This window comes from Benincasa hispida, chromosome 12, assembly GCF_009727055.1.
Source record: "Benincasa hispida cultivar B227 chromosome 12, ASM972705v1, whole genome shotgun sequence".
Classification (NCBI taxonomy): domain Eukaryota; kingdom Viridiplantae; phylum Streptophyta; class Magnoliopsida; order Cucurbitales; family Cucurbitaceae; genus Benincasa; species Benincasa hispida.
In genome coordinates, this window is record NC_052360.1 from 15,205,923 (window position 1) to 15,229,858 (window position 23,936).

At 38.0% G+C, this 23,936-nt stretch overlaps 2 protein-coding genes across 3 annotated transcripts; one reads left to right on the plus strand and one right to left on the minus strand.

Moving 5' to 3' along the window:
* The first annotated feature begins 15,122 nt into the window (after positions 1-15,122).
* On the plus strand, positions 15,123-18,095 carry LOC120067723. Of its 2 annotated transcripts, none has more exons than XM_039019280.1 (3): positions 15,123-15,288; positions 15,444-15,599; positions 17,791-18,095. In XM_039019280.1, the coding sequence occupies exons 1-2, from the start codon at positions 15,283-15,285 to the stop codon at positions 15,597-15,599; spliced, it is 162 nt and encodes a 53-aa protein (XP_038875208.1). In that variant the 5' UTR covers positions 15,123-15,282; the 3' UTR covers positions 17,791-18,095. The 2 variants fall into 2 exon arrangements, with proteins under 2 accessions (XP_038875208.1, XP_038875207.1); XM_039019279.1 differs by having other exon boundaries at positions 15,444-15,595.
* An 81-nt stretch (positions 18,096-18,176) lies between these two features.
* Positions 18,177-22,844, minus strand: LOC120067722 (phosphatidylserine decarboxylase proenzyme 1, mitochondrial). Its single transcript, XM_039019278.1, has 12 exons — positions 22,501-22,844; positions 22,319-22,407; positions 21,924-21,977; positions 21,743-21,808; positions 21,186-21,246; positions 20,923-21,032; positions 20,571-20,824; positions 19,896-20,002; positions 19,635-19,702; positions 19,309-19,386; positions 18,738-18,863; positions 18,177-18,477 (listed from the first exon to the last, which is right to left on the minus strand). Exons 1-12 carry the CDS (start codon positions 22,664-22,666, stop codon positions 18,322-18,324), a joined length of 1,335 nt encoding a protein of 444 aa, XP_038875206.1. The 5' UTR covers positions 22,667-22,844; the 3' UTR covers positions 18,177-18,321.
* Positions 22,845-23,936: the final 1,092 nt, after the last annotated feature.

Consider the following 23,936-nt stretch of genomic DNA (forward strand, 5'->3'; position numbering starts at 1 on the left):
AAGTACACTCAGCTTTTCGGTGACAAATATTCGGCACATCAGTCAGAGAATTAAAGTCATCCCATCTGTGCAATCATAAGAGAGAAGTCACCCTTCACCCCGAAGCTCTATAAATACCGAAGGTATCCTCCAGAAAAGGGGTTCAGCAGTTCGGATACTTAGATAATTTTCTCCATAGTTAGAATAGCCTTGTCCATAGTTTTCTTTTTATTTTAAGGGGGGACAAGAGAAGAGACGAGACGTCAGAAGATCGCTCAGGAAAACTCGAGAGAGAACCCGGAGGCGTAGAAAGCAGAGAGCAGGCCGACTCTCGCGAGAGCGAGATTATCTTTTGAACACGAGTAGAAAAGACAGTGTAAAAGCCTGGGAAGCAAAAGACTGCTACCAAGCTCTTTATTCTCTTTTTACATTGTTATTTTGTACTTCTTTATATTTATACAATGGAAGTTCTTATTCTACATCTGTTCACTCTCTTAGCACGCATGAGTAGCTAAACTTATCGAATGGGTAGGAAGAACTAAGCTAACATGACCTAGGACCTTCATCGCATGCGATTATCTTGTTCTATGCTGTGCCCAACACCCCTTTAGAGCTACTCGAGAGAGAGTCTAGAGAAAGAACCTGAGACTTAAGAGAGCTAGGTTAGAATCTAAACTCGAGAGATCATGATTAGATCTACATAAACAAGAGATAGGGATTTAGAGATAAGCTCTGTTTGTCAACCTGCATCGCATGCACCCTAGAGATAGGTATGATATTATATGGTCGCCTTCTTTGTATGTGTGTCATTTTGTCATCGCATAAATAAGAATAGAGGCTTATGTGTAGGTCCTATAGACTCATCGCATATATCGCATGCGTTCTAGCATTAGAAGCCGTAGCATTCGCATCGAGAGATGGTTTACTATTGTATGTGTGTTGCATGATCGCATAGCATGAACGCATCCTAGGAAGTGTTAGCTGAAACCCTTCTCAACCCGTTCACCGCATACTCATTGCATCTTCTGTTTTATCAACTCTTTTTGAAACTATGTTGCATTTGTTTATTTTTATTACCACAAACAACATTCCCAAAAACTACTTGATTTATTTGGTTACCGCAAAGTCTTCTGAGAAATTACCACCGCATATTGTTTTCCCAAGTCCCTGAGTTCGACCCTGGACTTACCAGGAAACTCAGTGGGGTTTACACTTGGATTCCGCTGAGAAAACTTGAGTGCTCAATGCATTTCCATCACCACATTTCATCCATAATTCCACCTCATAAAATAACGCATCACCCACTTTGTGGAATAGTTACAAGTGTTGTGACTTGCTACAGATGGTCTAATCCTGATCATTCATGTGGGGACGTTCGAGCAAGGGCATCCTATACAAAGAGTTTGTATAAGACTTGACCACGAAGTGTTAATGTCTCGTTATATAACGTCGTTCATGACAGAGACTTCACTTCACTAGGATGACCATAGGTAACATAACCTCAATCCTTAGTAAGTTGGGAACTTCTGCCTTTGAGGGTGGTCCTTTCAACCAATTTTCGTCACCAAGTTTTTGGTGTCGTTGCCGCAGACTTGGCAGCTAATTGTTTGTTGAGTTTTGTGTCTCTACAGGCAACCTTTTTACATTGGGAGTATTGTAGTTTGTGCGACCAAGCTGCAACCAATATTGAAATGTAGGTGATGCGCCGAAAGCCAATATTGACCCTGAGGTAGGAGGGCAATCAGTCGCATGAATTGAAGGTAGTTCTAGGTGCATGACGGTCGCATGCGCCCACCAATTGCCGAAAGTTCCAATGGTCAGGACGAGCTTCTTGACCCAAGCAGTTGAGAAAAATCTCCTACATGGGAGACTCCTTGCAGTGACAACACTCCAATTTTTCTAGGGACGTCTTCTACTCTATCTTTACCTTGCTTTTCTCATGCGTTATTCCGCCTAAGGTCCTTTCTTGTTACCCTTTATGCATTATCCTTTTGAAATTCTCCTTGTCCAATTGCGTTCCTTTGCGATGCATCTATGATGGTACGTATAATTCACCACATCCGCTTACTAAGCATCGCAAGGCTCACTATACTTTTAATAGCTTCTTCAATTTTTGAAAGTCTTAAGTTTTATTTTGTCCAAACCTTCACTCAAACATTTATTACTGCATTCCTGTTGAGTTTATTTTTAGATTTACAAAGAGGGCACTGCCAACCTCTAAGTTTGGGGGTGGCAGCAATCCCGGAGAATTGCGTTCATTACATTGCGATCATTTCAAAAAAATATATAGAGAGAGAGAGAGAATTTTGAGAATAAAAACTCCACTGTCAACGCAATGGGGAAACCCATATTGATAAAGTTTAAGTTGTGAAAGGCACTTACCCGTAGTTGGATGTCTGCATGACACACGTGAGGGCAAACCAAAACGAAGGTAAGTCGCCAAGATCAACGCATAAGTGCAACTCCTCTGTCCGGCGCAAGCTAAATCAAGCAAGACAAGAGTTGAGTTGAATATGGAATGCAACCAAAGTTGGATGCCTGCATGACACACATGGGGGTAAGCAAAAACGAAGAGCGTAACTAGGTTCAACACCGTATTCAAATAAGTAATCGCAAAGTTTTGAAGTGTTTTGAACGAACGCATTCTCAAAAGCTAAACACAAAGTTGCAGTGAATGAATAAAAAGTTTTTGAGCAAAGGCTTACCGGATTTAAACTTAGAAAAGATCTTTTTGAAGAAGCAGCCAAAGTGGAGGAGAGCGTTGCGGCCATGGTTATGGGAATGAGTAAATTATATTCTGAGAAGCTGGTCATCGCAAGGGAAAGCAAGAAGGTAAGTTAAGAATTTCTTGAGTATAACGCATGCTTGAGGACAAGCATGATTCTAAGTTTGGGGGTGTGATGACATGCAGAAATGCACGTCATCTTAGGCCTTTTATTTAGAATTATGAGGGCTGTTAAGCAGAATATATGGCAATTATGTTAGGAATTCATGAGAAAATGAGTTTGCGTCGTTCAGCATCAAGAATCTCAGCTAACCCATTATTATGCGTTATTATGCGTTCAATTGTCTATCTTTGTAGCTAACGCAGGAATCGGACGCATATGCGGAAGCCGAGCTATCGCGGAGACGATCGCATGCACGATCTCATATGCTTGACGCATGAATATTGCATCCATTAATTGCATGTGGTGATCGCGTACGACAGTCGTATGGGTGTTGCGGTTGTCGGGTGAATGTGTCCATCGCATGGCAATTGTGGTCGTCGAGCAAATGTGGTCATCGCATAGTAGTTGCAGTAATCAAGTGAATGCAATCATTGCAAGATTGCGGCTACATGATGGTAACCATAATAGATGGATGAACGCAAGGTTGGTGGAATGGAAGCATCAACGTATATCTCAAAAAAATCAAAAGATGATGTTGACATTTCACCTGCCAAGCCGTTAGCAGCAGAGATTCAGAAAAGGACCATCACGCCGCGAATATCAAAATCTGAGCAGGTCCATTAATGTTGTCGGTGATCAAGCTCTATAAATAGAAGCCACTGAGCACAACTTCAGATCATCCAAGGTTTCCATCCAAGTTTTGGCCTTCGGGCGAATCCTTGTGATCCAGACTAACGCGTGAAAAGAAAGCTCGAGAGTTCTTCATCTCCTTCCTCCATTCCGAGTGACGATCGGAGCCTTCGCCGGAGTTAGATCTCGATAAATTCAGCTTCACCACCCTTCCGTGGCACCATCGACAGCCTTGACACACATCTGCTGGAAGTAAGACATTGTTTCTAGCTAGCCTTTTCCATCTCTCTTCTTTTCTGATATTGTATTGTATTACATTTTGGATTCAGAAATTAATACATTGTGTGTTCAATGCATTTCTATGTTTCCTTCGATTCCATCTCCATCTTTCTTTACTTAGCATTCTTAACTTTCATTGCATCACTTAGTGAGATTGCTAGAGTATCGCATACTTAATCATGCGGCATAGGAATATAAAACATGTAGCAAACCACCGGGAGGTGTGCATTGCATGAGTGTGTGAGAAAACCTTATTTGCTTAGTGTGAGGCTGTAGCAACGTCTGTCTATAGGCAGACGCAATGCTTGTCTATGAGTAAAGTCAGCAACAACTAATTGCCCGGGAAGGTAAGTGGTTAGTCGCATTAAGCAATGTAAGCAAGTATTCACTAGAGATAGGAATAATCTTACGTCAGCCAAGTTTATGCGGTTACCTTGTCTTATGAGCGCATCATTCATCATTTAGTCATACTTGAGAGAGTGGTCTGAAAACCAAATCTAAGACTCGAGAGAGCGGACTGGAACGCATAAGCAAGAATGGAGAACTTAGGAATAAGCTCTGTTTGCTATTACACAGCATATGCACCCTACAGATAGGATATTGCATATGTCCAGAAGTAGAAAATGGTGGTATGTGGTCATCACACTTATGTGTGAGAGCAGCGGGTTATGGAGGCTTAGGCATAGGCTTCTTGACACTATTGCATATACATCGCATGCATCCTAGAATTAGGCACAAGTGTGTGTAGCATGATCGCATAGTTTGCATTGGTTGAGGTTGCCCTTGCAATCAAGCTTAGGGTTGCAATGAAGACATCCTCATATTTTATCTTTTTTCCATACATTTACTATGCATCAACAGTTTTCGTGTCTCTACCTCTCATTCATACTTCCAATGCTTTGTCTGTTAGTTAGGAATAGGAGAAGTTATTAGCTTAAAACCCCCCATCATTCTTTTATTCATCTTTCGCATCCACATCACTGCATAGCATTTAGTTACAAGTCCCTGAGTTCGACTTCAGATCACCGAGAAACTTGCATTCGCATTATACTTGGCGTGAGCACAAGAAAACTTGTGATGAGAACATATGGTCATCGCATACATTCGTAAACGCATAGTTTCATTCCAACGCATGACCACCGACGCATGAGTATCAACGCATAGCTTAAGACATGTATCACATAATTACGTTCAACCAATTTTCGTCATCAGTGCTACACACCTTCTCATGGCCCAAGAGGTGTCCACACATAGTATGACTATGTTGTATTGTTCATTAGAGGGATCAGTGGTACTTAAGGAGTTAGATGTAACTATAGGGGCAAAACGATAAATCGGCCCAGTTGTACTTATGAGCATCTGTGAAGGGTTATTGTACTGTTGATTGGTTATATCCGATGGATACATAAATATATTTTTGGTAAAGAGAGTTCAATTGTCGATCTTTAGTGAAATGCCTGGCAATTAACGGATGGTGGATCTCATGGCTAAAGAGTTTAGTTAGCTATTCATGTACCGTTGGAGCTTCGAGCTATAGATCCATAAGGTCCCCTTGGTAGCTCAATGGATTCAAGTTGAGAATCAGTTTTTGGGTCAGTTTGAAATGTTCAAATTGACAAGAGGGAGTTCGATTATATATGATATGATTGAACTGGTTAATTATATTTGATATGATGGACTTTATGTATGAGATACATTAATTGGAGGAAATTAGATATGAATATGATTTATATCTAGTGGAGGAGAAAACACTATGGTTGATATGTGATATTAAACTATAGGTTACTGAATATAATATGATTATATTTATTATTTTAATTTGACAATTATGGGATAATTGTGCACATCGTTTTCTTCGTAACCATGCGTTAGTGGGAAGTTCCAATCAGTTTTCGTAACTGAAGAATAAAATAAAAATCGTTTTCATTTTGCAAGATATCACGGTGATTTGCTCACGAAGTGTTTGCTGCCTATCGCTTAGTAAATTGAGAGACTATACGATAGCTCGAACTTACTACTCGCTTACACACGCACACATCTTCTAAACGATCGCCTACGTTTTACTAAACGATCGTCTAGCGTTGAGCATTTACTAAACGATCATATAGACGATCACTGCCTTTTTACTACATGATCATGTATTTGTTCTAAACGATCAAGCATATTGTCTATACGATAGAAGCAGCCTTCTCCCACCTACTTGATCGATGTATACGATCCTCATTTCCTCCTCCCCTTTACCAAATCCCAACAGAGCCCATTCTTTGGATTCTCGCACCGAGAATACTAAGGGTTCCAAGTGGTGGTGTCGTCCCCATTTGCTTTTGTTCGTGTGAAGACCATTCGTGGTAAACGATCGAGTGTTGGTGAACGATAGCTTGACATTCTAGCGAGAGCGAGAGCACCTGTTCCTTTGGAGAGAGCGAGATTTTCCGAGGAAAAAATTTCTTCAACTGGTAAGTTTTCTTGTTCTCTTGTTATTTAATCTTAAAGCATACCGGTAGTTTATAGTTTGATGCATATTTGTATGTTTGAACGTAAATATGGTAATTCTATCACAATATATTTGGAAAGATCCGCTTCCGATCAGAGGTACTCTTGTATAAGAGTTCCTTCATATACAACAACCACCTGGGTATGTCCACATTGATTTTCCTGATTATGTATGCTAGTTAGACAAGGCAATATATGGATAAAGCAGGCTCCATGTGCCTAGAATGACACGTTGAGTAATACATTGATTGGTTGGGGGTTTTAAAACTCAAAGGCTGGCACTTCCCTAAACATATTTAATTATAGTGACTCGGTCATCCTTCTTCTGGTATATATTGATGATGTGATTGTTACTGGTAATAATAGTTGTCTAATATCTCGGTTGATCAAGACTCTGGGCAATATGTTTACACTCAAGGATTTGGGCAATTTGAGTTATTTTTTGGGTATTTAGGTCCACTATTTGGGGCATGGGTTTATATTGAATTAATCTAAGTATGTTGATTATTTGCTTCAGAGGATAGGTTTCACTGATTTAAAACCAGTAACCTCACCTTGCTCACTGGGTAAACGTCTTTGTGTCTGATGGTGTCCCTCTTATTGTCCATATCTGTATCGAAGCACAATCGGGCACGTTAGTATTTAACTCATATGAGGTCGGATATTGCTTGCATTGTGAATAATCTGAGTCAATTTTTAAAAGCTTCAACCGACGTTCATTGGCAAGCAACCAAACGTGTACTTCAGTATGTCAATGGCATAAGAATTATGGATTACTCTTTCAAAACAACCCCTGTCTTAATATATTAGCCTTTTTTTATGCTAACTGGGCATCGAACATTGATTATGAAAGATGTATTTTTCAAGTGTGTGTTTACAAGGAACTACAAGGGTATAAATACCGTATTAACACCCTAAGAATAGAGCCTATCAAGTGTGTGTTTACAAGGAACTACAAGGGTATAAATACCGTATTAACACCCTAAGAATATAGCCTAACTAAATTAACCAAAGCCTAAAGACTCTCCAAAGGATACCTAGTATACAGGAGACTTAGTATACATTCACACCCTCCTTCAAACTCAAGTTGGTAAGGTAGGAATCAACTTGAGTTTGTTAAGTAGTTGGAAAAAACGACCAGGAGCCAAAGCTTTGGTGAGAATATCGGCGGGTTGCTCAACGGTGGAAATAGAGCGTAACATCAGAGTTTCACTCAAGAGATGATGATGAACAAAGTGACAATCATTCTCAATATACTTGGTGCATCCATGAAAGACATCATTGTGAGCAATCTGAATGACACTATGATCGTCATAGTGAAGTATAGTTGCAGACAATTGAAGGACTCCTATATCAGCAAGAAGCCAACGAAGCCACAAGAGTTCTGACATAGCATCAGCCAGAGCATGATATTCGAACTCTATAGTAGAACGGGAAATAACGCTCTATTTCTTACTGCACCAAGAAATGAGAGAATCACCAAGGTAGAAATAATAATCGGAGGTAGAACGCCGGTCAGTAGGATCACCAGCCCAATCAGCATCAAAATAGCCTGATAAAATCAAGGAAGACTGGGAAGAAAATTGAAGTCCATGCCCCAAAGTACCTTTGACATAACAGAGGATACAAAGAACAACAGTAAAATGAATGGTCTGAGGGGCAACCATGAATTGACTAACAATGTGAACAACATATGCAGTGTCAGGACAGGTAATTGTCAAATAAATAAGACTGCCGACAAGCTGACGATAGAGACTAGCATCCTCAAGTGGAATTCCATCAAACAGAGTCAAGCGAACATTGGGATCAAGTGGTGTTGGAGCTGTAGTAGAGTCAGTAATACCAGAGCACACCAAAAGATTTAAGGCATACTTACTTGAGACAACGAATAACTGGCAGAGCTCAATGATACTTCAAGGCCAAGAAAGTAACTGGGTGAACCCAAGTCCTTCATCTCAAAGTGTTCGCCAAGATAGCGTTGTAAATCAGAGATAGCTTGAGGATCATCCCCAGTAATAATTATATCATCAACATACAGGAGAAGAAGAACAATACCATGAGTTGTCTGCCGCGTAAATAATGTCGTGTCACGAGAACTGGACGTATATCCAAGTTGAATGATAGTTGAACTAAAAGTTGAAAACCAAGCTTGAGGGGCTTGTTTCAAACCATACAATGCTCGTTGGAGGAGGCATACTTTCTGGGATGGATAAGAGAAACTTGGGGGCGGTTACATGTATACTTCCTCAAATAAGGCCCCATTAAGGAAGGCGTTCTTGAAATCCATTTCAAAAAGTGGCCACTGTTTAGTCACAGCAACTGCTAAGAGACACCAATGTCATTCGTGCCATAGGTGCGAAAGTCTCTTCGTAATCGATCCCATACTCTTGAGAATATCCTTTTGCTACCAATCAAGCTTTATAATACTCAACAGAGCCATCAAAGTGAGTCTTGATCTTGTAGACCCACTTGCAACCAATGGGTTTCTTTCCGGGGGGTAATTCAACATAGTCCCATGTGTGCATTTTATCGAGAGCCTGGAGTTCTTCTTTCATAACTTGCTGCCATAGAGTATTAGTATTTGCCTCACGAAAGAAGATATGTTCAACCAAGGAACTGATAGTAGAAAAATAGTGAAAATCTCGAAGGTGAGTAGAAGGTGCCCTTACCCTAGTGGAGCGTCGAACAGAAGAGGCAGGGTCATTAATAGGTTCAAATTTCACAGGTGGGACAGACGGCTGATCAAGGTCAACAGAGACAAGCATAGTTGTTCAAGCTCAAAATCATCGAAAGATGCAAAAGAATGGGAAAAAATCAAATGAATCATTAGAATTATAGGGAAGAAGACTCAAGAAAGAATCACGAAAGGTTGAGAGAATAGAGAACATAGTGTGCTCCCAAAAAGTGACATGGTGGGAGATGCGCAATTTGTTAGAGAGAGGTTCCCAACAACAGAAACGTTTGTGTTCAGTTTCATAGCCAATAAAGCAACAGAGACGAGCAAATGGTTCTAATTTGGTATGTTAATGAGGGTAAAGAAGTACAAAACATGCACAACCAAAAACCTTGAGGTTAGAGTAATCATGAGAAGTACCGTATTAGCGTTCAAATGGATAAGCATTTTGAAGAACAGATGAAGGAAGACAATTGATTGTGTATATAGAGGTGAGAACGCTAAAACTTTATAGGATAGAAGGTAGACATAATTTGGGCCTAGACGGAGTCTAGGATGTGTGGACTATGTTAGCAAGAGTGCTTTGTTGGGTGAGAAAGAAAAGGAACCTGGAGTCCTTATATTCCAAGGTGTTATCTGTACATAGAACTTTGATTGGGCGAGAAAACTATGTGAACTATGTTAGCAAAATCAATATATATTTGAGATAAGGAAAAGTGGTGTTTAAGGAAATATATCCAGGTAAACCAAGAGTAATCATCAATGAATAAAACAATAAGTATTGGAAAGCTGTAACAGGGAAGTGTCAGCAGAGCCAACATGGGATATGGTCATGCAATTACCATCAGCAGCATAAATGGGAGGAAGAGATTTTGTAGGAGTAGGTGTAGACAAAAGAGAAAAACCAGATGTCATATGGTTGTAATAAACGGAATTAAGAAGCCATCTATTACCTGAGAAGACCACAAGCGTGGAGGAATTGGATGAAATCATCTGTTTAAGAAAGTTTTGTAAGTCATTCATTTGAAAAGTAGACAGGGAAGGTTCAGAGGCAACATAAGAGGTAGCAGTAGAGGCAGAGCCAGGATTAGGTGTAAAAGATCGAGACTTAGAGGAATGTCCTAGTGGTCGCGGTGGTCTTATAGAACAGTTGTCCAGAATATGACCTCTTTTGTGACAATAGCTGCACTCGACTTTTGGAGAATCAAAAAACCTATGCCCAGTGAGCTTACAGTTTTTACAAAAAAAAAAAAAAAAAAAAAAAAAAAGAGCTCTAGAAGTACTAGGCATATGAGTGCTGACAAGTACAACCTCCGATTGCCGGAAAGAAGTGATGCCAAGATGCTTTTTTTTCAAATCGGATTTCCTGAATTGCTGCATCTAGAGACGGAAAGGGGCTACGGTGGAGCAAAGCAGCACGAATCAACTCATATTCTAGACGAAGTCCCATAAGAACCTTAATAAGGTAAAGGTGATCAGGACTAATTTTAGCTTGATCCAATTGTGTCCAGACTGGCTGAAGGGTAGCCAAGTAGTCATTAACTGATTGGCCCATCTCCTGAGTAAGATTACTCAGAGTGTTGTGCAATTGATAGTAGTGAGCTAAGCCAACGGATTGAAATCAGATAGATAGGAAATCCCACAAACTTTTGACATCATCAAATACATCAGCTGAACGGAATGGCCGGTATAGATGTATTTCCGATCCAAGTGATGCTTTGATGGTTTTTATTGTCCTAATCCTCTAACTGTTCAATAAATCTAGCATCTTCCTCAGTGGATATCCTAACTGGCTGGGGAATATCACCAGTGATGATTCGCCATAATTTACGCCCGATTAGAAAACTCTTCATTTGATAGGCCCAAGTAATGTAATTTGTCCCATCAAGAATAGTACTAATGGGGTGAAATCCATGATCCTTTTCCATATGGCTTGGCAGCTTGGAAGGAGAAGAAAACTAAGGACAACAAGGGAGGCTTGGCGGCTTGGTGGCTTGGCTGAAGGGATCAAGGATCAAATTCTGAGGAATCGAGGATAGAGTTCATCCGCTTGGCTGAAGGGATCAAGGATCGAGTTTGATCGAGGATCGAGTTCTGGACTGGGAGTCGTGGATCGAGTTTGATCGAGGATCAAGTTCTAGACCAAGGATCGGGGGTCGAGTTCTAGACCGACAATCGAGGATCGAGTTCAATTGAGTTTTGAACTGAGGATCAAGAGGTCGAGTTCTGCACAGTAGGGGTTGAGGATCGAGTATTTCACAGAGGCTATAAGATCGAGGATCGAGTTTTTCACAGTGGGGATCGAGGATTGAGTTTTTCATAGTGGCTTTGGACAGAGGATCTAGGTGGTTCTTCTTTACGTCGGAGAGGGGTTCTGGGTGGTTGGCTGATGACCAGACGCCAACAATGACAGAGAACAAGAGGAAGAAACTAGCTAACAAGACTCTGATACCATGTGAAAGATGTATTTATCAAGTGTGTGTTTACAAAGAACTATACAAGGGTATAAATGTTGTATTAACACCTTAAGAATAGGGCCTAACTAAATTAACCAAAGCTTAAAGACTCTCCAAAGGAAACCTAGTATACAGGAGACTTAGTATACATTCATATCGATGATAGGAAATCTGTGGCTGCTTATTTTTTTTTTTTTTTTTTTTATGAGCAACAATCTTGTGTCGTGGTCCTCAAAAAAACAGACAGCAATCGCATGGTCCAGCATGGAGTCTAAGTATCGTGCACTTGCTCACACATCTTAGAAATTATTTGGCTTCAACAACTCCTAGTTGAAATTTAGCAGTCACCTCCCCACAAACCTATCATCTGGTGCGATAAAATTAATGTTGGGGCTCTTGCGAACAATCCTGTGTTCCATGCTAGGACCAAGCACATTGAAGCCAAAATTAGAGTTAGTCAAAGTGAGACTAAGAGGAATGGCGGAAGTGGCATGACCTAGCAGGCAACTGGAGCTGGAACTCACAACGCTACCTAAAGACCTACCGAGGAAGGTAAGTGTGAATTTAAGTTATTCTCATTTAGTATTTGAGATAGAAATGTTTATGTTGTAGATAATTGGGTTCAACATCTAGCTTAGAGATGGCTAGGTGAGGTATCGTTGGACAAATTAAGGAATTGATATCAGAGTAGCGCAGTAGAAGCGTGATAATAGACAAGACTATAAGAGGTTACAACAGTGGTTGTTGTGAAACCTTAAACCAGAGTTAGTTCGAGTAAATTTCGAGGACGAAATTTTCTTAAGGGGGAAGTAAATGTGAAACCTGGATTTCCATTTTTCCTACTTAAGCAGGTGTTAAAAGGAATTAACTAAGTGAAAGTTAAATCCTATATTAAAGGGAAGGAAATTTCTAAGTGTTTAGTAGATTTTCCTTGAGTAATTTAAGTTGAGTTTTAATTGATGAAATTGTAGTGAAATTTGCCTAAGTGTAAAGTAAAAAATGAACCATGCATTAAGAGACATTAACGCATAAGATGAGAAGAAAGACGACCTGCGTTCGTAGGGATGAACGCATGATTGGCCGAAGTTTTGGCAAAAGGCATTGCCAAGATTTGCTCATGCGTTGGGTATGCATGAGCAAGAGCAGAGAAAGTGAAATGTTGTGTGCAAGGCACTGGGTAGACAATTGTCTAATAGATGAGCAGCGCGACACGATGAGGTAGGCGATCGTGTAATAATTGCACAGAGGTAAACGACACTTGCAGTAGCTAAGAGCGAGATTAGCGAGATCACTGAGAGCAAGATCGTTGAGAGCGAGATCAGCGAGAGCGAGATTAGAGAGAGCGAGAAAGTGGGAGAGAGCGAGATTGGAGAGAGCAGTTTGAGCGAGAGAATGGGAGAGAGCGAGAGTGGAAAGAGTGAGAGAATGGGAGAGAGCAATGGTTTGAGCGAGAAAGTTGGAGAAAGCAAGGAGCTGTCTCTTATACACATCTAGATGTGTATAAGAGACAGGAGCGAGAGTGGAGAAAGCGAGAGCCACGAGAGCGAAACTAGCGAGATTGGGACAGATGGACGCATTTGAAGAGAATTGGATGTGTTCATTAGTAATTTGGATAAATAAAACAGAAATTAAGCAGATGAAGTGGCAAAAGGAGATTGCATGCAGGAAGATTTTTATCAACTTAAGTAGGTGGTGTACGGTTGAGATTATATGCAAATTAAGATAATTTTGGTTGGCAAACTCAGAATTAGACAACTCAAAGCTCGGCTAGCCAGAGTTAGCGTGGGCAGCCTAAGGAAGAGCCATTTGTATGGTGAGTTGTCGTGAGGAAATAGGCTGGGAATGGCTATAAATAGGAGGCCTCGCCATGAAGGTTAAACTCATTCCAAACAATTTCAGTAGTAAAAATCCTAAGTAGAGAGTAAGCATTTAGTGGGAAAGTTGTCGTTGGTGGTGGAGGCAAGGAATTTGAAGGAGGTGCTGCACAGATTCATATTTTGTTTGAGTATGGGAGATATTTACAAGTAAATTGCGTTAGGAGGATTTGCCGACGGTGAGTGGTTACTATGTGTTGTTTTGATTTATGTATGTATATGTATATATGAGCCTTGTACGTAGAGGGTAATGTCAAATGTGCATGAGTAGGGATGCATGATTTCTGTTGTGATTGTCGTGATATTGCATGTTATATTGTGATGGAAACTAGAATTATACCCAGGATATGGTTACTATGCTTGAAAAGGGTACTTGGCGGAAAAATATGGTCGGCGGGAAATGATAGTCAGTGACGACCGACGGAAAAATGTGGCCAAGTTACCTAAGCATAACTAGCGGGAAAGAAATGGTCGATGTGCACATTGGTGGAAAAATGGGGTATAGGGAAAGTTTCCATAAAATTGTTGTTGTATTGTTGGGTTGACAGTAGTTGACCGTTAACAGGAAATGATTCAGCGGCTTGGCTGAGGAAATGACTTTGAAATGGTATTAATGTGTTGTTGACTGCATGTTGCTTTCCCCAAAAGTTTATTTTTGATAAGTCAAGGTTTCGTTTATAAAAAAAATATACCACTCACTGGTCTTAGTAGCTCACACTCTTCAAAATGTTTTCTTATATCCCCCCCCCCAGGTAGCGGAAAGGTGGGGAGTTCCAGGATGCTGCTATGGTCAAGGCCTGCCACATGCCACAGTTACACTTCCGGAGGGTTTTACAGTTGTTGTTGTAACTTTGTTGTTAAGTCTTTCAGTTGTATAAATGTTACATTGTTGTAATATAAAATGGGCCTACTTAATCAGTTGGTTGTTAAATTTGTACATTGGTATCAGAGTTATTTCCGCAAGAGTTATTAGGCAGTAAGTGTCAACCAAAGGGTTGATAACTGCTGTCAATCATGCCCTCTCCCAGGCTCGGAGGGTGGTCTAGGGCAGGGTGTGACAATATATGATCACTTTATAAATATATGAAACAATCGACCCAAAAAGAAAGGAATCTCTAGTAGAAAATATGTTACGAACATCTCACACACAACTTCAATCGTGAGGGCATGACTAGAAAAAATGTGTTAATACACGAATCAAGTTGACGTCACTTTGCTATAAATCAAAAGTTTTATTTTGTTGCTATTTTTCAATTTGGACGTCAATTTTTTGTTATGCACTACACATTCCCGAATATGTTGATCTTGGCCTCAGCCTCTGAGGTGAGATGGGCTTATTGGGCCTTACAGCCTATTCTCTCTTTTCACATTTCAAATGAACTCACCTAAATCGATTTCCTACCAATCTTGAGTCCGTTTAAGATAAGGAAAGTCCCATAGTTTTACTTTATCCTAGATTTATTTATTGGTCCAAATGACCCATAATAACGTGTAAGAATTGAATGCATTAAATATTTTCAAATATAATTATAATAAAAGTTTTAAATCCATTTACTTATAACGAATTAGAGGTTTAATTTAAAAAAAATTAAAGGTCCTGCACAATATTTTCCAATTAAATCTAAAAAAGAGTGTAAACTGATATAACTACTAAACTTCACCGGTACAAGTCTAAATGAAAATTTTCCTTTATATATTGTTTTTTTTTTAAAAAAAAGGTTGTATATTATATTCATGTTAATGACACTTTGCTTTTTAATTTTTATGTTTCATAACTTTTTAAATTCGATTCACTTCACTAATATCTAAAAATATAGATAAAAAGAAAAATTGTCTAAATAGTTTGTAAATTTATTTCAAAAAGAAAAGAAATGTTTGTAAATTCAATTTTAAAAAATTAGAACACAAAACAGAAATCAGAAATGAAGTGAATTAGCCGGTTGCCGTTCTTCCTCCACTCAAATCTCCGGCTTCCACCTTCTGCGATCCTCTCGTTCTCCGATCAACAGATGCCGGTAAGTTTCTTCAACTTTAAGATCCAGATCTCGTAGAACAGTAAATCAATTGAATTCTCAAATTCTAGGGTTCTTCTTTTTGTTTAAATTTCGTTTTCTTATGCAATGGAAATCCTGAATTTCTGATCCGGGAAACTTGATTGCGTTCTTCGCAGTTCAGTACGTTCATTGAAGTGGAACCGCCCAGTCCACTCCGATACATAATTGGGGCTGTTATAATGATGATCGGCGTCGTATTGCCCCTTGGATACATGCTGCTCCGGAATAAGCGTGGACCTTCTTCTTCTTCTTCTTACTCCAAACAGACGTAGGTGTGCCTATGAAATTTACTTTTCTTATTAGTTTATTACTTCTTTCTAATTTAATCATTCCTGTGATCTGTTTACGACTAGAAATCATGGTCTTCCAGGTGTGTTATATGAAATTGGATTTGTTCTTTAATTGTTCGTTAGCCCGATTTATGGACTTTTGGAGCTCGTTTTACAGGAGGAAATTGGAATTGAGGATTTATTTCTTCTAGCGTTAGTTATTAGGATTTTGCGGTCTGAATACACCTGTAAATTCCCACATGAGGTTTTGGTCGTATTTTTGTCTTAAAGGTTTAGGGAATTTCTTGTTTTGCGCTGAATTTATCTCTTAGGGTTATTGAGAAAAGAATGATTATGCAGAGTATAGGAAAGCAAAATATTTGGCTCTTGCGTAGGAGCTCCTTGTTTTCTTAGCTCGATAGTTCCTTTTGTTTAGGCTCTCTTCTTGAACTGCTCGTGGAAATATCAAAAATCTGGCAAATGAACGTGATCCTAAACAAGTGTTCCGGATATTATTTTGGAAGCCTTTGGTCGGTCGTTGGCCTGTCCAAATAATATTTTTGACATTCTTGCATCTCTGGTAGTGAGACAACTTTTTCTTGGACCAAAGGAAACTGTTTGGTTGGCTATTGTACGAGCTTTCTTTTGGACTTTATGGGCAAACGCAATAGACGTTTTTTTTTTAGACTCTTTTTCTGTTTTCGATAGTTTCGTGGATTTGGTTCTATCTATAATAACTCTGTACTGGTGTAAAACTAGACAACCTTTTAAGCATTTTAGTCTTTCTTATTTGCTTTCCAATTGGAAATCTCTATTGTTATCACCTATAGGTGCTTTGGGGCTCCCCTTATTTCATTCATTCAATGAAATGTTTCTTATCTAAAAAAATATAAACGAGTGCTCTGGATAGAGGTAGAGGGAGGGTGATTTGGGCAACTGATTAGTATTTGGATGAGTAACTGATTAGTATTTGGATGACCAAGATATTGTGAATTTGCATTTGTTTTTTAGACATAATTTGAGTTGGCACATGTTGAAGGTTTGAAAGTTTCAGTGGACGCATTTAGTCATTCAACTTACAGAATGCCTTTCTTGGTTTGATTGTGTGAATTTGCTAAACTGAAAGCCTCCTTGGTGCTCCCTCCAAGTCTCTTGCTATTTTTTCTTTGTTAGGTGTTAATTTAAACTTGGATGCCTTCACTTTGTCTTAACAATCTTTGCAATTATTTTGCATTGTTTGTTTTTAGTTACTCCCTTGAGGAGTTTGTATCGAGCATCTTTTGAGCATTACTCTTTTTTCATTTTTTCATTGAAAAGTTTCATTTCTTATTTAAAAAACTCAAACAGATCATTTCTCCTTTCCTTCAACCTCGCAATATCCTCCTCTCTCCCCTTTGCTGCATGAGTTTATCATCTGCTTGTACTTCTATTATTAGCGTTGTGCTTGTGATGGAAAGGCAATGTTAAAAGGTGGCTGGTAATGGATGGAGAGACATAGTGTGGGAAAGACATGGTGTGGGAGAGCCAGTGTTAAAAAGTGGTTGTGGAGAGTAGATTAGAGCATTCAATTTGAAATATGTGATATGTGATATGATATCTCAAGTGTTAACTGTGCTTTTATGATGAATCTTAACACGCTTTTCTTTATCTCTATTTTTAGGCTGAAATGTATAATTCTTTTTACTTGGTCTATTTCCCTTGAACTCATTTTTTTTTTCCTGATGACATCTTAGTCCTTGTAGCCCTTTTTTAGTTTCTGAGTCGAACGTTGTTGGAAACTGTAGATACATGATGCATGTGTAATTAATGTAGGCATTATTTCCTATCCCATAAACATATACTTCTCTCTTTTCTTTAAGGAGGAGCATCATTTTGGATTTTTTAGGGAAGAAGATTCTCCTGTGTGTTGGACGTAGGTACATTATTCCATAATTCTTTCAACCTCTAGGACTAAGATATCCCTATCCTATACATGCCAATTGAGAGCTGTCCACGTAAAAGTTACATGATTCGTATTCATAACTTTCGATAAGTTTAATGAAAGGACTAAATTCTAGTTTAAAGTAGGGCAGTGTAAGACAAGAACTTGTAAGCAAATTATAGATAGGATCAAGTTAGAGTTCGATCCTTTTGCAGTACATTGTTGCTTTATGCTGAACAACACTAACGGGAAATCTGAAATTTGAAATTTCAGGACCAAAGTTTTGATTTAGCTGCATAGAGAAAGAGACGCATCCATTTCAGTTTTGGGCTCTCGGCTAATGGAGGATGATGCTATTCATAGGGTAATGTAAATGCATTGAGATTTCAAATCTGTGTAAGCTGACGATTCTGGTCCAATTATTGACCTTAAGGCGATGCATTTCATCATCGTTTTTCTTTGAAATCAATGTCATACAACTGTATTTCGTCATTTTGTATCGTTGAAGGAATTATGTGTGATTACTGTTGATAACCCGCATTCAGTATTTATGAAGATACGAACACAGAGCCGTGAAAGTACTATTTGTTGGTCCTTAAAGTTAAGTCTCTCTTTCCTATCAATATCCAAACCATTATCACAGGGTGCAGAAATGATTGTTTATAGAAAGATTGGAGTAATAGAATTAAGAGAATGAAAGGAGCAACTCATATTGGTAGATTTGTCGTTAAAATTGTATCAGAGTACTGTATATAAATAATGTAAATAGGCAAAGAAGTATTTCCAGTCAAGTCTTGTAAAGAATTATTTCCACCTTCCCAGTGCTTCTCCAGCACGGATTCTGTCTCCACGTTTAATAGAAAACTTGAATTCTGATTTGGAGTCTCCATTTTCGTGTACATTAGAAACAGGAGCTTGGAAGATCAGTACCACCGTTGATCCCATGTTGAAAGCCGCCATCTGCAAGCATTTGCCACACCCCAAAGTAACCAAAGAACTAATTAAATCAGTACGCAAAAGCTTTGGTTTGTTAGGAGAGATCAATAATAAATCATTTTTCATTCAAAATCACTCTAAAGCATATCTTCAATTTTAATCAAAAGCAAGTTTTGGAGTGATTTGAACATAACATAAAGATTTTAACATTTTAAAATCATTCTCAAACATGTCGCAAATTTAGAGAAATATTTCAAAATCAGAAGACATAGAACATAGATAACCTCATCCCCCTTTTTCAGCAATATCCCCCCGCCTTCAGGTTCATATACCCTTTCCTCCGGAGGATCTGAATGGAGTGACTTTCTTCTCTTTGGTTTGTTTGTCCGTAGCTCTGGCTCAATGAGAACCTGTAACATTCAAGTTAAGCAATGACACTTGGGGTGTAGTTGATTTAACTTTTCAAGTGTTTAATTTTGAAAATAAGTTATTTTGAAAAAGGTTGAAAAACACTCTAAATGTATATTTTAAACAATTTTTATTTGAAGAGTTTAAATAAAAATAAATTTTTTGAAAAACATTTTTTCCTCTAATCAATCCAAACATGCCTTTAAGCACATCAACTCATATGAGCATTGCCATACGGCCTTGAAGATAAGGATATTGATCACCCATGTCGCATATCCACTACAAACATATCATCTTACAACGATAGTTTACTAAGCGAAAACCAATAGAAAGGAAAACTGCTCCTCACATTATGTCTTTTCAGCTTCCCAAACCATTTTCGTCAGGTTTCGATATAATAGAGTTCAGAGTTTATAGCTTATCAGCTCCGAGGGGAAGCAGGGTTACCTCGATAGATCCAATATTTGTTGCCCCAATAGCAGCAATTGCCATAAATCCTTCCTGCCATAGCCCTTCAAGCACAACCTGCAACATTGCCAGTGATAACTAAAAGGGCTAATGCCTGTGAAAAACATATTTTGGATCGCAACTTCTAAAAATTTCTAGACAATTCACACAATTTTCTTGAGGAAATTAGGTACCTTAGGAATTTGGTTTTGCATATTTGAAGCAAATAAAGCAATTTGCATTACTACACAGACTAGTAAATAAACCAAGCAGCTCTAGATATGTTCACCCACTTGAAAGGAAAGAGACAGAGAAGGGACAAGTACCCTTTCATTCTCAACATATAAGTTCTTTATTGTTCTAACAGCGCGCTCATTCACAGGAAATAGGTGACCTGAAAATTATAGTAGGAAAGTGAAACGAGATGGTTGATGAATAAAAACCTTCTCTTTTCTGAGAGAAAACCAACTTTCATTAAGAGAAACGAAGGAGAGAACCAGGTCTAGATAGTAAGGTCAAAAGTCAACACAACTGAGAATCATCATTTGTTATTCAAAATGTAAACAACTTTCCAATAAGACAACTACCAGAAAAGTGGCGCCGAACAAGGACCTGCCAGTCAACTGGTGCGTGTATTCGATGATAATCTCCAGGCTTCAAGTATATTACACAGTAGAAAAGGCCTTTCACTGGGCTGTAATGAGAATTTAAGATGTAAATCACTTAATTGTCATGTGGCAAAACATCATAATGAATCTTGGAGAACGTCACTTTCCAGAGAAGATTACGTCAACTAATACTAAGGAGAACAAAAGGATAGTGAAGAGGAATTCAATTACAATGCAATCATTAACTGGAAAATATTGTTCATAAATAAAATGTTTTTCCTCCCACTCACCCCCCTCCCCTCCCTTTTTTTTGCAAATTAGTTTTCGTCTTCCTTACTTTCATTTTCCAATAAAGGAATTTGACCATATGCTCCCAGCAGGAACTGAACATTCACATTTTCATATGAGATAACAGTAGGCACCATGTTATAAGAGTTGGCAAATTACATCTCATAGCTTTAGATATAAAATGCATAGCAAACTGAAATCCCAGAAGGGATGTTGGGGGAGGGAGGCTACTTAAGAAATTGATCAAAGAAAATGTTTCTTTTTCTCAAATCATATTTGTTTTGCAGCAATAATTTTTTGCATCCCATGACAACACATCAATAAAGACCGGCCAATGAGTATCAAAGGACTTCAGTATTTCTGTACCATGTCGAGACAGGGTCCAGAACTTTAGGATAAGCCAGCGAAATTTTCCACCATGACCTTTTCCGATTATCAGCAGAACTATTTTCTTGTCCATTGCCCTCTTCATTGCTATCCCCTGCCGCCATCATGGGAAGTAAAGAGCCAGCACCAAGAAGAGCAGCGACTGAATATGAAAACCCTTTAACTTGCTCAATCATTGCCCCTGCTCCTTTTAGTTCCCCAAATCTTAAAACTGTACCATCCACCGGACTAACCTAGTGACAATTAGCAGGTCATACATTTCAAATGTAGTTCTCGAGAATGAAACTTTTTGAGGATTATTTAAATGTTCAAGATGCTGGTTACCAGTTACCAGGCATTGTAAATCAGGGTCAATGGGCCTGCAACCCTCCTTTAAGGAGCGCACAAAGAACTCACGTAGTGAAGCATATTCATCCAGAGGAAGAGCTACTTCTTCTAAATCTGTAACATAAAACAGATAATAACTTTAATCCTTTTCATTTCAGTCGAAGTATATATACCCACCATGTAAATCCAAAATACTGAACATGACAAACAAAAATCCAATTCAATAAAAATAAAGGACTAAAAGTAATATGGTGAATAATCATATACTTGAATGAAATGCTCGAGCCCATGCCCTATGCACATATGGACGCAGCCAGACAGGAAGTTCCTAAACCAAACCAACATAACATCACATACAATGTCAGCACTACAACAGTAGAGAGAAAAAAAAAATATATATATATATATATATATGGAGACTATTTATACTTCTTTATAGGAAAAACATAGCATTAATGTCAAAGAAATGTGATTTCTTTACAGATATTACTCAAATATGGGTGAAATGGTAAAAGTATGTCGTCTTAGTTTTTACTCTATTTTCCCCTCCATCCACATGGAGGAAACTTTTTCCTGGTAATTTTAGTAATGAGATAATTGAAGGGGCCAAATGTAAGCCTTACACAGATGAAATGAGTTTGAAAGTAAGGGATCCCCATAAGTTTAACGCTAATGAGATAAATACGAATTACTGTTGCAGTGGGTATAGAATTATCCAGAAAAATAAGTCTACCTTGATCATATCATAGGAATATTTTCAAACTCAAAAAAGAAAACCAGAAAATGACAATATTTTCCAGCTAAAGAACTGGAAGGTTACTCACCACATTAGCTATGTGACCCCAACATCTTGAAACTAAACGTAAAGGTATCAATCTCAAAAACGTTGCCTGCAATTGGAAGGAGACAATTCAAACTAAATGAGGAACTACGTGGCTACCAACAAAATTTCACCCAAAAAAAATGAAATCTTCAACATCTTTTATCTCTGTCTAAATCTTGTACTTTAATATCCGACTTGAACTCGGGCTCTATGCCTCTCTCCCGTGCCTCTTCAACCTGAACAAAGATACAGAGATTCACTTCTGAAACTGTAAAACAATCAATCTCCATATATTACAAGACACAAATTGGTTCTTCCAAAAAAGAAACTTAACTCATCCTAGCTATCTTGCTCCTGAGACCAATAAATAGTTCAACAATAAACGAAGTCACCCAGCAGAAAATCAATATCAGGAGATAGGTAATTGTTTTACAAAACACATGAAAAGAAACAAACTAATATCATAAACTAAGAAGGAGAACCACATAAGAACTCCACCAATTTCTTTCCTGAATGAATAAATCGTTCTAAAGACTAACACTAACAGTATTCGTCCTATCTTATGGATTATAGATACCTTCTTATCATCATATAGCCGACGAGCATGAAGTGCACCGAGCATTAGTAAGGTAGCCACTGTCGCACCAGGCACCAAATAGGAATCGCCTGCACAAACTCTTCGAATGCTTAATCTAAAGTCAAATTAAACAAAATACAATCGATCATATAATCTGGAACTACATTAGTTACAACAATTACCTTGAGAAGAACTGCCATTTCCACCGCCGACAGAAGCTCGAGCTTGTAGGGACGTTTGAATCCTTTTGAAAACGGAAGTGAAGCTTCGACTGTGATTACGAACAGAATTCAGGTGGCTGGTTGTTGAAGGCACTATGAAAATCCTCTGCGGAGCCCTAAATTTCATTCTTCGTTTAGCTTGAATTTATGAGAGCAATGGGTTTTGTGTTGTGGACTTCACTTCCACAGTTCTTTGAAGGCTTTAAAGTTTTTGAGTACAGAAAATTTCTTCTGGACACGCTTCTTGAGAATATGAGGAGAAGAATAGAAATATGGAGTTTTTGCTATCTGGCCCGACTCATTTCCCCACCATTCTGTTTTCTTGTTTTTTGTTTTCCAAAATTAAATCATGGTTGAAATTTTAGTCATATTTCAAAAAAAATAAAATAAAAGTTATTTTTTTTAAATTTTCATATTTTAGCTTGATTTTCTAAACTATTAGTAAAAATGGATAACAAATAAAGAAATTTTGAGGTGGAAGTAATGTCTATAGTCTTGATTTTAAAAAACAAAATGATTATCAAATGAGACCTAAGTTTATAAACACTACTTTCACAATTGTTTTTATTTTAATGTGTATGTTGTTCTCGTACATCAAAAGATATATTGTCTTGTCTTGTAACCACTTGCGTTGGACTAAATTCTCTCAATAGACACTTCACTTAGAAAGTTCCAATTATTTGAAGAGGTTGACAAAATAGGATTCTCCTCGATAATCTCATTTAAGAAATGTGTGAAAATTATGTAAAAGGAAAAATAGCAAATTAGTGAAATTTAGTAGTTATAATATAAATGATACAACTGCGAAAAATATTTTTAAATTTGGTAAAATGTCACGGTCTAGTATCAATGACATTTTCTAATATTTGTAAATAAATTGGTTCATTTTTTTATATTTAAAACAACCTTATTATAACTCAAAGTAATTTAAAAGTATTTAGTTTTTGTTTAATATTCATTTATGTCATAAATAAATAATAAGTGTTGAGGAGTAGATTTTGGCCTAGCAAAATCAAGCCAGAAAATCAAGATAATCGAAGATAATATAAAATAATATGAGATTTGATCCTAACTCACTAAGGATTATAAAATTCATATCCTAACCCTAGTGGGATTAAGATAAAACTCTAGATCAAATCCTTTATAAATAGACCATCATGACTTTAACTTAAACTTTTGACTTCTTATTTATTCTACAACTCTCTTACTGATTTAGGTATCGGAGCACTAGGAACCTTTTTTCTTTATTTTGTAGGTCTCTTCCAAGGATCTTTGCAAAAATAAGAAAATCGAATCTTTGCCAGAATAAGAAAATTGAGGCTATATAATTGTCACAGTCCAATTAAAGAAGAAATTTCGATGATGGAAACCATGGGAGAATCAAATCCCCTTATGAC